The sequence below is a fragment of the Oncorhynchus keta genome, chromosome 6, assembly GCF_023373465.1.
Source record: "Oncorhynchus keta strain PuntledgeMale-10-30-2019 chromosome 6, Oket_V2, whole genome shotgun sequence".
NCBI classification, from domain to species: Eukaryota; Metazoa; Chordata; class Actinopteri; order Salmoniformes; family Salmonidae; genus Oncorhynchus; species Oncorhynchus keta.
In genome coordinates, this window is record NC_068426.1 from 20,604,268 (window position 1) to 20,618,998 (window position 14,731).

The 14,731-nt window shown below is 43.3% G+C and overlaps 1 protein-coding gene across 1 annotated transcript in view; it reads right to left on the reverse strand.

Annotated features, from left to right (window-relative positions):
• Positions 1-14,731, reverse strand: part of LOC118385223 (protein unc-13 homolog B-like) — a 111,824-nt gene that overhangs the window by 52,439 nt on the left and 44,654 nt on the right. Inside the window, exons 4-9 of the mRNA XM_035772185.2 lie at positions 14,142-14,259; positions 13,785-13,908; positions 12,521-12,594; positions 11,923-11,968; positions 9,291-9,504; positions 127-426 (exon numbers count right to left, since the gene is read on the reverse strand). Coding sequence (XP_035628078.1) covers positions 127-426; positions 9,291-9,504; positions 11,923-11,968; positions 12,521-12,594; positions 13,785-13,908; positions 14,142-14,259 — 876 coding nt within the window. The remainder of the gene's footprint in view (positions 1-126; positions 427-9,290; positions 9,505-11,922; positions 11,969-12,520; positions 12,595-13,784; positions 13,909-14,141; positions 14,260-14,731) is intronic.

Sequence of the window (14,731 nt, forward strand, 5' to 3'; positions counted from 1 at the left end):
TCATTGTCGTGTAAAATGAGATGTGTGGATTGAGAGATAAAGTGAGAGATTCACCAAGAATGTACTTGTACTATTCAGTGGAGGTTCAAAATTCACAACTCTTTCTTTCTCTTATAAATGACTCACCTTTGCAAATGTTTGTTGGAACTTTTCTCTACTGAGTGGTCTAATTTCTTCAACGAGCCATTTAAGCTTTTCCCCACATCCAGGCAGGGTCTGCCCAACTTCTTCCCCAAAACATTGCTGGGGATGTGTCCATTGGTAGGTTGCTGGACATTGATGGAGGGGTGGATGCCGGTACTGTGATAGGAGTGTAAGGACTCTTCCAGCCCTGAGCCTGGAGCACTCTCCTGGCCTGTCTCACTAATCTGGGAGCTGGTCTGGCTCAGGTTCCCAGAGGACCCAAAGCGACTACTTTCTACCGGACTGGAGTGGTGAGGGAAGAGACTTAATATTAGAATAATCATTGTTGTGATGAAGAAAAACTAGGTTCATTAATTGGATAGACATTATTCTATAGTTTCTACTGAATTGTACAACATTTTAAAAATACATCCAACCTTACAGAGAAAATAACTACAATTGCCTGAAATGAATTTTAATGTACCAGATTATCCCAATAAATGTTTGTCTGTACTGGTTTTCTTGTATTACTATTTCTGGGAGACCGTGAGTGATTGAAATCTCTGACTTGATCAAACTGAATGGCAACAGGGAATTCTGTAAGGTTATATATATATATTCTTAGAATTATAATTGCAATGTATGTACAACTTGAATGAATCTTACACTAGGAGTTTAAGAACAAGAAATATTTAGCTTATTGTCAAAATCACAACAGGTATAATACACGTCCTAATCAACCACCAACACAGTAGCAAAACTGCTTAAAACAAACACGGTTAAAAGGAAAGAGACAGAACACAGTACTCAGTGGGGTGGATTGCGGAGCTGGACCCTGGTTACGCTCCCCAAAATATCAATGCATCATAAAGCGTGTATGCCTCTACTGGCCTTTTAGCACTCAATAGATCCTTCTTGAACTGGTCGTCCAGATGTATTCCAGAGGTGGGATCTGCAGAGAGGGGTGGTTCTACAAGGCTTTCCTTCTCCTTTTGGGAAAGGGATGCTGAAGGATCTACCTCAGGTGTGGAGATGAAAATCTGGGGTTTGGCTAAGTCACCAGGGGGACCTACCGAACTTTGATCGCTTGTCTCCTTGATTGGCTTTTCATTAGTTTTAGGCTGAGTGGTAACAACTGGGGGAGCTTGTAGTTTGAGAGGTTTGGCAGCCCCCCACAAACCTCAGAGGCAGTGGATGGTTATTGCTTTGCTACACTTATCTTGTCCTCCTGAAACAGGCCTGCAGATATTGTTTTGAATCCTGAGAACACACGGGAAGGGCTTGGGGAATTGTTGGTGTAGATCAAAACATGGATCCAAAAGACTTTCCAGCATCATCAGTTCCTGAAATAAAACCACCATACAGGGACATGAGGGCCAGCTCTTTAGTCTTAGGCAACTGGTCGGCTGGGGTAATCTTCTGGGCACTTACCACTGGTGGGCCTGATTTTGTCCATTTCCTTACTTTCAGGCTCTCCCACAAAATTACCCTGTGCTTCTCATGTATTACTGCTCCTTTCACAGTCTTTTGTTTTCCAGACGAACTGGACTGGTCCTTCGTTTGAGGTAGTTCTGCTTTTGAGGGCTGTTCTGTTTTAGCAGGTTGCCCTGATGCTGTAGGGATATCAGCTTCTTTTGATTGACAGTTGACAACTGAAGCAGGAGGTTTCTCAATGCCTTGGCCTTGGGCTACTTTAACAGCCTTAGTATCAGGTTTGAGGGAAATTGACTCGAGGTTGAGTTTTGGCGTCAGGTTGTCCAGGTGACTCAATTGTGAATCTTTGTGCAACGTAACAGTCTGCCTCCCGGGTCTTTTATTTTGGCACTGCTATCAGCTGGGGTGGTGTCAGGTATAACTGTGGCTATTTTCTTCTCTGTGGGCATTGTTGGTGCCGTTTGAGGAGTAGTTGTAGCTGGTAGGGGACTAGACCCTCCCAACAAACCCCCAAACCTAGAACCTGCAGTTTGACGGACAGCTGTGCCAGGCTGGGGAGTAGACCCTCCAAACATGGAAAGAAATCCAGTAGCTTGGGTCTGTTTGAGGAGTAGTTGCAGTGGGCTGGGGACTAGATCCTACAAACAACCCTCCCAACATAGAACCTGCAGTTTGAGGAGAGTCTGTAGGTGGTGGCTCTTTAAGGGCTACTGGTTCTTTAGTTGTGGCAGGTTCCTGAGGTGCACACTCTGGGATGGATTCCTTTTGGGTAGTGGCACACTCAGGAGTAGGTACTGTGGTTGCCGATTCATCAAAGCTAGCTTGTGGGGGTGACAAAGGGCCACTGAACATGGAAAATACACTTCCGTGTGTGGTTCTTTAGGCACTGTAGATCCTGGAACGGAGGACCCTGTAACTGACAGAGCTGCTGCTGAAGGATGTGGGGCACTGGGGCCACCAAACATGGAAAACAATTTTTCTGGGCTTTCATTGACAGTTGAACCAGAAAGGAGTCTTCCAAGAATCGAGTTAGCCTCTGGTTGAGGCACCTGAGGGGTGGACCCAGATTGAGAAGGTGCCTGTAGTGGACTTGGTCCTCTGAACATTGATAATACACTTTTACCAGGTGGTTTCGGGGGAGGTGCTTGTGATGAGGACCCAGTTTGGGTTGAGGCCTGCTGTGGACAAGACTCACCAAACATGGACAATAATCCAATACCAGGAGTTTCCTCTTTAATAGTGGTGATAGTTGTTGGTGGTTGTGGTGTTCCAGAGACCATGTCTCCAATTTCTCCCATAAAGCCAAACAGTCTGCCTGATGGTTTTGGGGGTGGTTCCTATTTGGTTTGTCCGGTTGGTGGAATAATCTGTGATCGGCCCGGGGTGGGGCCAATGATTGTATTAGGAGGAAATACTTGTGACATGCTTTTACCTGATTGCTGATCAAGAGCTGGCTGTTGGACCCCACTTTGCCCAGAACCATCCATTGTTTGTTGTTTCTGAAGTGAAGGTATGCATGGTGTCAACTGAGAACCTTGTGTTGTGAGTCTGTTTGGCTAATTTCTAACTACAGGTTTTAGTTGCAGTTGATGTGATGGAGGAGGCTCTGCACTAAAGAAACTGCCTATTGACCCAAATGGACACAGAATTCATTACAAGCATTTCGTAAGTGTCAAAGGCTTTTATTGACAATTACATGAAGTTGATGCAGCGTGTCAATATTTGCAGTGTTGACCCTTCTTTTTCAAGACCTCTGCAATCCGCCCTGGCATGCTGTCAATTAATTTCTGGGCCACATGCTGACTGATGGCAGCTCATTCTTGCATAATCAATATTTGGAGTTTGTCATAATTTTTGCTTGTCCACCCGCCTCTTGAGGATTAACCACAAGTTCTCAATGGGATTAAGGTCTGGGGAGTTTCCTGGCCATGGACCCAAAATATCAATGTTTTGTTCCCCGAGCCACTTAGTTATCACTTTTGCCTTATGGCAAGGTGCTCCATCATGCTGGAAAAGGCATTGTTCGTCACCAAACTGTTCCTGGATGGTTGAGAGTAGTTGCTCTCAGAGGATGTGTTGGTACCATTCTTTATTTCATGGCTGTGTTCTTAGGCAAAATTGTGAGTGAGCCCACTCCCTTGGCTGAGAAGCAACCCCACACATGAATGGTCTCAGGATGTTTTACTGTTGGCATGACATAGGACTGATGGTAGCGCTCACTTTGTCTTCTCCGGACAAGCTTTTTTCCGGATGCCCCAAACAATCGGAAAGGGGATTAATTCTGAGAAAATGACTTGACCCCAGTCCTCAGCAGTCCAATCCCTGTACCTTTTGCAAAATATCAGTCGGTCCCTGGTGTTTTTCCTGGAGAGAAGTGGCTTCTTTGCTGCTCTTCCTGACACCAGGCCATCCTCCAAAAGTCTTTGCCTCACTGTGCGTGCAGATGCACTCCCACCCGCCTGCTGCCATTCCTGAGCAAGCTCTGTACTGGTGGTGCCCCGATCCCGCAGCTGAATCAACTTTAGGAGACGGTCCTGGCGCTTGCTGGACTTTCTTGGATGCCCTGAAGCCTTCTTCACAACAATTGAACCCCTCTCCTTGAAGTTCTTGATATTCCGATAAATGGTTGATTTAGGTGTAATCTTACTGGTAGCAATATCCTTGCCTGTGAAGCCCTTTTTGTGCAAAGCAATGATGATGGCACGTGTTTCTTGCAGGTAACCATGGCTGACAGAGGAAGAACAATGATTCCAAGCACCACCCTCCCTTTGAAGCTTCCAGTCTGTTATTCGAACTCAATCAGCATGACAGAGTGATCTCCAGCCTTGTCCTTGTCAACACTCACACCTGTGTTAACGAGAGAATCCCTGACATGTCCATTAGTCCTTTTGTGGCAGGGCTGAAATGCAGTGGAATGTTTTGGGGGGGATTCAGTTCATTTGCATGGCAAAGAGGGACTTTGCAATTAATTGCAATTCATCTGATCACTCTTCATAACATTCTGGAGTTTATGCAAATTGATATCATACAAACTGAGGCAGCAGACTTTGTGAAAATTAATATACCTCAGAAACCCTGAGAGAATACCACTCGGCTGAGAATAAGGACATGTACTTGTGTGGGAGGTTGCAAGGGAACTGTTGAGGATTACTGGATCAGGGGGTTGACTGTTTGGGGGAACTTGCTATGGTGGTGGGTTCCCAGATAAGTCACCCACAGAGCCAAATCTAAGAAGTCCTGTTAAAAAACTTTGAGGTTCAGGTTTAGGAGGAGCATGCCCAAGAGGCATTGGAGGTGGTCTCTGATGTTGCTGCATATGCTACTGATGTGGAGCTGGGGTGAATTGGTGATGCTGTGCCTGTTGTTGACTAGGATTTTCTGGGGGTTTGGAGGCATGGACATCCTCACCAGAACCAAATTTCATGATTCCAAAGAACATTCCTCTTTCTGGGTTTGAAGGCTGTTGGGAAGAGACATCATCAGAGGAAATAAACGGACATTTTAGCTTACTGCCTAAAGATGGCTCCTCCATAGGGTTATCTAAGCTAATATCTGGTTCTGACTCAAATACAGTTAATGAGCTGACATATTTATTGAAAGGGATAAAGAACCCTGAACTCACTGGTTCTCGTTGGCTAATGGGCTTCCCACCCACTGTAGGCACATATTGCTGAGAGGCAGTCAGTCATGTCTCCCATGCACAACTTTTCCTTGTGCATTAACACATCGTTTATTCTGGAGTGTATTTCTTGAATTATCAAGGCTTCTGTCTCCTATCACAGTCCTTGACTGTTCACCTAGTTGGATACATTTCTCATCCCAGTTTGCAAGATTTTGAGAGTCCTCTCTTGAGCCACTTCTCCCTGGAGGTCATTTTCCCTCTGTAGAGTTCACTACCTCTTCACCTGAAAAAAGTTTACCAAAATGAATTTTCTCAAAAGCGAAAGTGACTGCTGGTGTTTGTGGCATTGTTGCAGAGTCCTGAACTTTATCACTTGTACTATTTAGAATCTCTGTTCTAATGACTGGTGTATCTTGATTGTGGACTTGTGTCTTGGCATCAGACTGGGAAGGTAAATTGAAGGAAATGTTCTGCTGGGGTGAACTGTAGGAGATACAACAGATACAGGAGCAGGACTGGTGGATTTTGGAATGAAAGAAAACAGTGTGGATATACCAGATTGCGAAGATGGTGCAGGTGATACTTCTTTAGTTTCTGCAGAACCTTAGCTGGGCTGCTTGGGGCTGAGCTAACCTTGTTAGTGAAGGAACTGAGTAATGAACTCATAGCATTTCTCACTCCAGATATTCCTGGTTTAGGAGAAGCCTCTGTCTGGGTCTCCTCCTTGACATCTCTAGGGGTCCTTGGGTCCTCTCCAGTAGATTCTATACTTACGCTGCCCTGGGAAAATAAGCTTGATATGGATGACTTGGGAAGGGACCCATACCTGCTTATTTCCTAATCTTTTTCAGCCAGGTAATCTGATACTGTTTCAACTAGGCACTGGAGCTCATCCATGGGATCCATATACTTGTCACCTGGTTCCTCCACTGGAGACAGCATTGCTTCAGGAGCCCATCCTCCCATTTCCACCTTTCCCCTCTTCTTAACCAGATAACTCTGATGCTTGTCTATGTAACTTCCATGGGATGAAGCATGTCTGCCTTGGCCATGGCCCCTCCCATTCTCAGAATGAATGGTCTCTGCTAAGGAGGCAATTTCCTTTAGCTCCTCCTCCGATCGCTTGGAGTAGTGCAGCTCCTCCTCTGAATCATACCCTAAACCTGTCCTCATTCTGGCAGCTTCGTCCTCCTGATACACTATGTAGTTCTCGTAGGTGTCTCTCAGCATGTTTTTGGCGCACATCCTAGTCTTGTAAAGAAGTCTGTTCTTGTATGGCTTGAGACACGGTGTCATCTGTTCCACCTCAATCTTTAACACCTGGTGCAGCACCAGCTCCCCTCTCTTCTGGCGGAGGAGTGCAAGATTAGGGGGGAAAGGCTCATCTGTGAGTTTCTCTGACTCCAAGTCGGCCAGTCCTCCTGGATTCCGAATCTTTTTCGTCCACTGCCGATCGATAGTGTCATAGCCCGCTGGGTAGATGGCAGGTAGGATGCCACTGCGTTGTGTGCTTTGGGAGAGTGAGCTGCCTGAGGGCTCAGTGAGAGCTCTCCCCATGCGGAGGATAACATCGTCCTCAGGCCAACGATTCTCTTCCTTGTCCAGTAACTCGCTCAGCTGATTTCTCCCCTGCACTTTGTACTTGCTCTCCTAATCCTCCGCACCCATACCATAATCTACAGGGATGATCCTGACCCTCGCTTTATGGTTTATGGCTCTAGTTTAGGTTCATTTATTAAGGTAGAGGTACAATGGGATGTGAGAGGAAACAATAGCAGAAAAGAAAACAATACAAAGATTGCATATTATAACAGGACAAAAAAAGTAAGATAAAGACAATGTGACAGAGACAATAAGCATTAAATACATACATATGATAAAAATGTGGTGAATGTGTGTTTATGTATATGTGAGTATATTGGTAACAGTGTTATTAAGATTGTTTGATATAAGTGCGTTGTGTGTGTGAGGACAGAAATTCACCTCCTCATTCTGGGGGATTATCAACAACATAAAAGCAAAGCTGAATCATCTCTGTCCAAAGTAGTATTACAGACCACATAGAGACATGGTCGAGGAGGGCAATCTCTATTACTAAACCAACACCAGGGTCCCAAAGACCCATATGTGACCAAAGCAGGCTAAACTAAGCTCAGTTTCATTAAAACTACCAAAATAAGTTTTGTAAAAGACTACGTCTGAAGGAAAAAAAAATCCTGGCTGTAATCCCACTTTTCTTTTCAGATGTTATGGAATTATCCGGATCAGCTTTCTATCTGTCCACACAGACTGACATTTACCACAATCTCATTGAGCCACATGTTTTACAAAGCAAGTCACACATGTAAGAGTGCAAATAACCATTCTACACTGGATACATGACTGGAGTTAGCAAATTATTTGTGTTTCATCCTGGAAAACGTCCAAGCAGTTGGACAATTTTGACAATTTGACCATTTTGGTTTAAGACCAAATGTGTTCCTTCTTAACTACAGTGCTTTCAGAAAGTATTCACACCCCACAACTTTATCCACATTTTGTTATTTTACAGCCTGAATTTATAATAGATAAAATTGAGATTTCTTGTCACTGGCCTACACACAACATAGGGAAAGAGGGATACCTAGTCAGTTAACCAACAATGTATTCAACTGAAAATGTTCTTCCACATTTAACCCAACTGAATCAGAGAGGTGTGGGGGGCTGCCTTAATCAACACCTCTTTGGCGCCCGGGGAACAGGGGGTTAACTACCTTGCTCAGGGGCAGAACGACAGATTTTGTACCTTTTTCCTTAATACAAAGTGTTACAGTGCATTAATAAAGTACTCAGACCCCTTCTCTTTGTCCACATTTTGTTACGTTACAGCATTTTCCTAAAATGTATTAAAACAATTAATACATTTTGCAAATTTATATTTAAAAAACTAATATCGTATTTACGTAAGTATTAAGACTCTTTGCTATGGGACTCGAAATTGAGCTCAGGTGCATCCTGTTTCCATCACCTTTGGTTAGAAAGGTAATCCAACTTTGGCAAAAACCAAGCTATGAGGATGAAGGAATTGTCCGTAGAGCCCCGAGATAGGATTGTGTTGAGGTACAGATCTGGGGAAGGGTACCAAAAACGTTCTGCAGCATTGAAGGTCCAAAAGAACACAGGGGCTGCCATCACTCTTAAATGAAAGAAGTTTGGAACTACAGTTTTATATCTTTATGTTTGAAGCCTGAAATGTGGCAAAAGGTCGCAAAGTTCAAGGGGGCCGAATACTTTCGCAAGGCACTGTATATACCTCTATACTTAATTTTCAATACATTTGCAAACATTTCGAAAAACTTTTTCACTTTGTCATTATGTATTATTGGTGTAGATGGATGAGAAAACAAATCTATGTAATCCATTTTGAATTTAGGCTGAAACAACACATTGTGGAATAAGTCAAGGGGTATACTTTCTGAAGGCACTGCATGTTAACAAATATATATTCTATTAACTAGATAACAATTCTATACAAATTCTATACTAGATCCAATTATATACAAAACCCCAAAGATTCAATATCTATTGGGTTAACTTGCACTGTTGCCAACAACATTATTAGATTGAAGAATCACTCCTTAGGGGGAACTATTTATATTATTCAAGCAGGTGACATTGTGCTGTGTTAAAGGATGTGTCAGTGACAAATAAACATAACCTGACTAGATTTAAAGCTGCCAACCTTACTTAAGAAATGTGCTTGTATTCTGATGCATGATTCTGTCATTCTGTACCAGGAGGGTGGATGTCCCCAAATCATCTGAAAGAGGGACGCCCTCCAAGAAACAAAATAGCTAAGCCTCAAGCCCTTAGTTAATTGGGTCTATTTGCAATATAATAATTTCATAGTTTCCTACGTGAAAATCAAGCCATCAGAACAAACCAACAGACAATAAATGACTGCACTTCAAAAACTATATTCATGTCTTAACTCTTCTTCACTGTGTGTCAATATGTATGACTGTTTAAAGGTGTGCCATCTTTAATGGCTGAATTTGTACTGTGCATGTGTCTTTGTATTCTGTGTAGGGGCATGTCCTGTATGTTTGTGTGTGTTATTCAGAACCTCTACCTGCTCCCGCGGTGGTCTCTGTAGTCCATGTCAAAGCTGTGCATGGAGTCTGTGCAGGAGTCCAGGTGGTTCTGGAGCCGGGGGCCCATGGGGTACTGGTGCATGGAGGAGTTGGGCTGGGCCGTAGTATGGTAGCGCGGGGGAAAGCTGTTGCTGGTCTCACTGCGGTAGTCACTGTCCCGGTCGTCCACTGCACTGTCATGGTCATCCAGGGCTGTAGAGGGACAACAGGGCAAGCTCCACAACACAGAACATCTAGAGACCTCTACATCCTCAAACTGCTAAAATGACTACAGAATCTCCATTCGATACACTGAGGTCAGGAATGATCAGGTAAGAGGGAGGTAAGGAGGGCAAGGGTCATGCACTTTTGAATGCAAGCCAACCAGAAAAAAAACTTCAGTGAGAAGGGGAAAGTGATGTAACTGAATATATAGGCCATTAAAGAGAACCCCTAGGTGCTACATCCATCTTTAATTTTTAAGTTAGTGCATTCGGAAAGTATTCTGAACCCTTGACTTTTTCCACATTTTGTTACGTTACAGCCTTATTCTAAAAAGTATTACATTGATGAGGGGGGGACGAAGTAAAAACAGTAAAAACACTAAACACTGAAATATTACATTTACATGAGTATTCAGACCTTTAGACCTTTACTTTGTACTTTGTTGAAGCACCTTTGGCATCGATTACAGCCTCGAATCTTCTTGGGTATGACGATACAAGCTTGGCACACCTATATTTGGGGGGTTTCTCCCATTCTTCTCTGCAGATCCTCTCAGGGGGGCATGAAATGATGCAGACAGTTTTTGGTACCCTGCCCCAGATCTGTGCCTCGACACAATCCAGTCTCGGCGCTCTACGAACAACTCCTTCGACTTCATGGCTTGTTTTTGCCCTGACATGCACTGTCAACTGTGGGACATTATATAGTCAGGTGTGCCTTTCCAATTCACCCCAGGTGGATGCTAATCGAGTAGTAGAAACATCAAGGATGATCAATGGAAACAGAATACACTTGAGCTCAATTTTGAGTCTCATAGCAAAGGGCCTGAATATTTATGTTGTTGATAAATTTTGTTTTCGCTTTGTCATTATGGGATATTGTGTGTCGATTGCTGAAGATAATTTTCTATTTTTTCAAATTTAAAACAAGGCTGTAACAAAATGTGGAAAAAGTCAAGAGGTCTGAGTACTTTCTGAAGGCACAGTAACTTATAAATGCCACCTGAGCTTAGATTAACTGTCATACCACATCAGAACCCAAAATATAAGGTTGTTATACTCAAATGTTTGTAAACAAACAAAGCATATCCTCAAAACATGGTTAAAACTATCATTTTGACATCATGGATGGTCAGTCCTTGCATATGTCATTGTAAATAAGAATTTGTTCTTAACTGACTTGGGTAGTTAAATAAAGGTTACTGTTTTCAATTTTTTTTAAACATTTTTTAGAAATACATAACACTGTCTATGAATTTGAGTGGTTACATTTCTCTAGCCCCATTCCTCAGCTTTTTACCAAAAACACAGGTGGGTGACTGCTTTGTTTCAATTAAGGATTCCTGCTTTGAATACAGACAAAAATGGACACTCCAGTCAAAAAGTGATATTCCAAAATGACTGCGTTAAGTAACTCAATTGCAATGTTGACATAAGGGAATTCTCTCTCCTTAGCGACCCAGACTCAATTTTGGCATCAGACAGGTCCTTTGGATTGCAGTGCTGACCCTGAGCTGAGTGGCCTGCTTAAGGGGACATAGGCCTTATCACTCCAGACGGATATGTGAGATAAATAGATAGCTCGGGACAAATCAGAGGGGAAAACAAGTTGTCAAGGTGACACCTGAACACAGGCTGGCAACCCATGCGGTTGCATCTCACAGACATCTGTTCAGGAAGTCAACTGCCACTATGCTTTATCAAGGTCACCCGCTGACTACAAAAACATAGATCTAGGCCTAACTGCTATTGTCCAGTTATGTTTCCATAGAGGTAGTAATAATAACCATATTTGTGTTTCCATGTCCTGTGGGGAAATTGATACAGATGATGAAACTCAGATGGCATGAGGTGTAGTGCGATGAGGTGGGGCTGGGGGATATTTCCCCTGGCTGTAGTGACTATTGTTGGTGCTGGAAAACATGCACAAAGCATTGAGGATTGGCCAAGGTGAAGCTTTGGGAAGGTTTAGAATTCATCAGAAAAAGACTGTGTATTACATACTCAGTGTGTCAGTCCATCCAAAATAGTTGCCTGGTGAGGGTGTTGGTGGAGAAGTAAAGTGAGAGGTAGTGGAGAGTATGCAAAAACAGTGCCTGACTTGGGAGGGGGAATTATGACCATAACATACACAGTGGACAAACAGAAACACCACTAGCAGACATGCATGAACGTGGCATCCCTGTGTTGACATTCTTCATAACTTTGGATAAGTAGTGACTGTTCTGGAAAATTAAGATTGGATAAAAGGCTTACTTGATGTCAACTCTGAGCTAGGAGATTTACACATAACTCAGGAATAGGACAAGGAAATAAATAACATAAAAAGGCCAAACTAATGGAAGAAAGGCTGATGAGAGAGCTCCATCTAGTGGGATATTATGGAGTGGAAGTCAGTCCCACTCACAGCATTGGGAGGCAGCGGGAGGCATGAGGCGTCTCTGGACCTCATCCTGTAGAGGGTACCAGAGAGAGGAAAGGAGACAACAAGAATTGTGACCTCTGACCATTATAATCCACAAAAACAAAATCATCATCATCATCACCTATCTCAAACTCCTACATTTGTCATAATACTGGCATCACCACCATGACTTCAATGCCACTGCATGCAATAGTTCGACCTACCATCTACGTTATCACTTCAAAGCACACGATGATAAACACACGCTCATGTCAATACAGTACCTAACCAGAGTTTTCTGTGAAATGCAAAAGCGAGGTGAGGAAAATATCAAATGACAACAGGGTTAGTCCCATCTTCCATTTCCATGTATTTTACCGTGTGCTAGTGAATGCAGAGAGCCAAGTGTAATCTGGAGATAAGGTTACAGAATATTCAACCGCATTGTACTGGGAACTTTACAATTTGTAAACAGAGGGTATTTTGTAAAATACTTCACCTCTGTAACTGCTTGAAATATAAATAGGTAGAATGTGTTACTACATTTTTTACATACATGTTCCTGGTGAAATAGCGCCTTAGCATGTAGGGTAGGCCTTACCTCATCATAGATCCTCACAGTGTTGAAGCAATCCAGCTTGCCGGTCCAGTACTGCGCCTCGTCATCTGGGATGTCTGATAGAGAGGGGTGCACAGACACAGAGTGGGATGACTGGTGAGCTGCATCCTGCCCTACCCCATACCATCCTAAACCATCCACTCTCCAACATGCTACTATTATATATTCATGGTCCTTTTTAATATATAATGAGCCACTTAGGAAAGAGACATTAAAAATAGTTGGCTATGCCCTGAAACTGTACTGTTGGGGGACAGGGACCATGAATGACAGGGCTCCACTGTAGTAATGTTTGTCATGACAGATGCAAATGATTGCCCAGAAGAGCACAAGACAATGACGTTAGTACTGACAGGGACAGAACTTCACAGTGACATAAGCGCAGAGCACTAGACTTTCTAGAGACTGCAAAACTGTGCAAACCTTAACTTGATGACATTACCAGCCTAACAACTGACAAAAATGTGCAGACAGGTAAATTCTACATTGATGCCTCCTACCAAACCACTGGTCTGTTAGAGCAGACTCCCTCCCTGTGACCTGATGTCCCATGTTCCTTTACAGAGAGACACTGGACATTAAAGTGTTTCCCCTATATTCATTTAACATTAACCCATTTATCATTCCCCTATATTCATTTACAGCAATAAAAATTCTGGACTTTAAAGAGAGCTGAACACAAAAACGCCAGAGGTTCAAAGGCAGATGAAACCAAACCCCTGTCCTGGTGAATGAATGGGATCAGTGGTACACAGAACCCAGACAAACACACAGCCTCCCTTCCCTACCGCTACCTTCAAAGGCCTGCCCTTAAACACCTGAAAGCTGCTCTAGTCCCTCTCACAGACAAACACTTTTAACTTATTGATCTTAGGGGCATGTGTTTAGTCCCCTCCTGTACTCCCTGTTCAGGAGTTGCTAGTGCATGATGGGACAAGGCTGGCACACAGCTGGAATGCATATGTTAAAGCACAGGTCACTGGAGAAGGCTACTACTGTATAATCATTACTGTATTGTGCCCTATACATGTTCCATCTACAAAAACAGACCTATAACATTTCAGCATCATACATCATACCAACTGTAGCTACTGTAACTGTAGACACAGTTTGATGGACAATAGACCCTGGTACACAGTACAGAATCAACAAAAACATTTAAAGAGATAACATATGATATAGAAATAGATATCCTATGGGAAGCTAAGTGCCCAACAGAAACATTGTGATCAATATAACATTTTACCAAAGGGCAGCTCAAAGTGGGAGTCCAGAAGAACCTGGTGGTGTGTTGGGTTCTTGGTGCCGTAGATCTCGTCAGCCTTCATCAAAACCTCAGCATCCAGGAAGGTCCAGTCCCCTGAGCCCTCCTGAGGGAAGAGAAAGGGCTAGGTCAGAGGACATAGACAGGGAGACCAGATGAAACTAACTGGGAGGTGAACCAGTGCCCAAACTACTTTGTACATGTTTTATATACAATTTGAACTGTGTGTTGTAAATGTTGGCTTTCAACATCGGAGCTGAATGTGTGTTCTCTAAATGTTTTGGCCAGTTGTGTTGGTGGTGTGTAACGTTGTATGAGTGAATCATCTGCCCCTCTCACCTCCTCTGACTGGCGGATGCTCTTGAGGGGGATCCAGGCAGTCCCCAGCATGGTGTCCCAGATAAGGCCTTTGTTCCACACCTCCACAATGAGGCCCAGGTCCAAACAGTTGATCTCACTGGAGAAACAGGAGAGAGAGGCAATAAAGGAGAGGGGGTCATAATCAACTCTCATTCAATACAGACACACAGTTTAATAGAGCGACAGATCAGTAGAAAGGAAGCGACACAGTGATCGTCTAACAAATGTAGAATGGTTTCATTCAGTATGTGTTGAGTCACCTCCATGACATTGAAATAATTATTACAGAAACTAGGGCTAAGCGCCGTCTGGCTGTTCACTGATCCCTTGGTCTTTGATTAGGCCTATTGCATCATGTCAGATGTCGTGATGCCTTCCATCCTTAATTTGCCATTGAAAAGGATGCAAATACAGCTTGCTGACAATAAAAGAGCATCTCACTTGAAAGCGACCACTGCTCATAATTTCTTCATCTCATTTGCGGCACTTCAAAAGAAAGATGAGAGAAGAGATACTTATCAAAAGTGCACTGCCCTCAGTAAAGGTGGCAGTAAGAGCGAGCCCAGGTG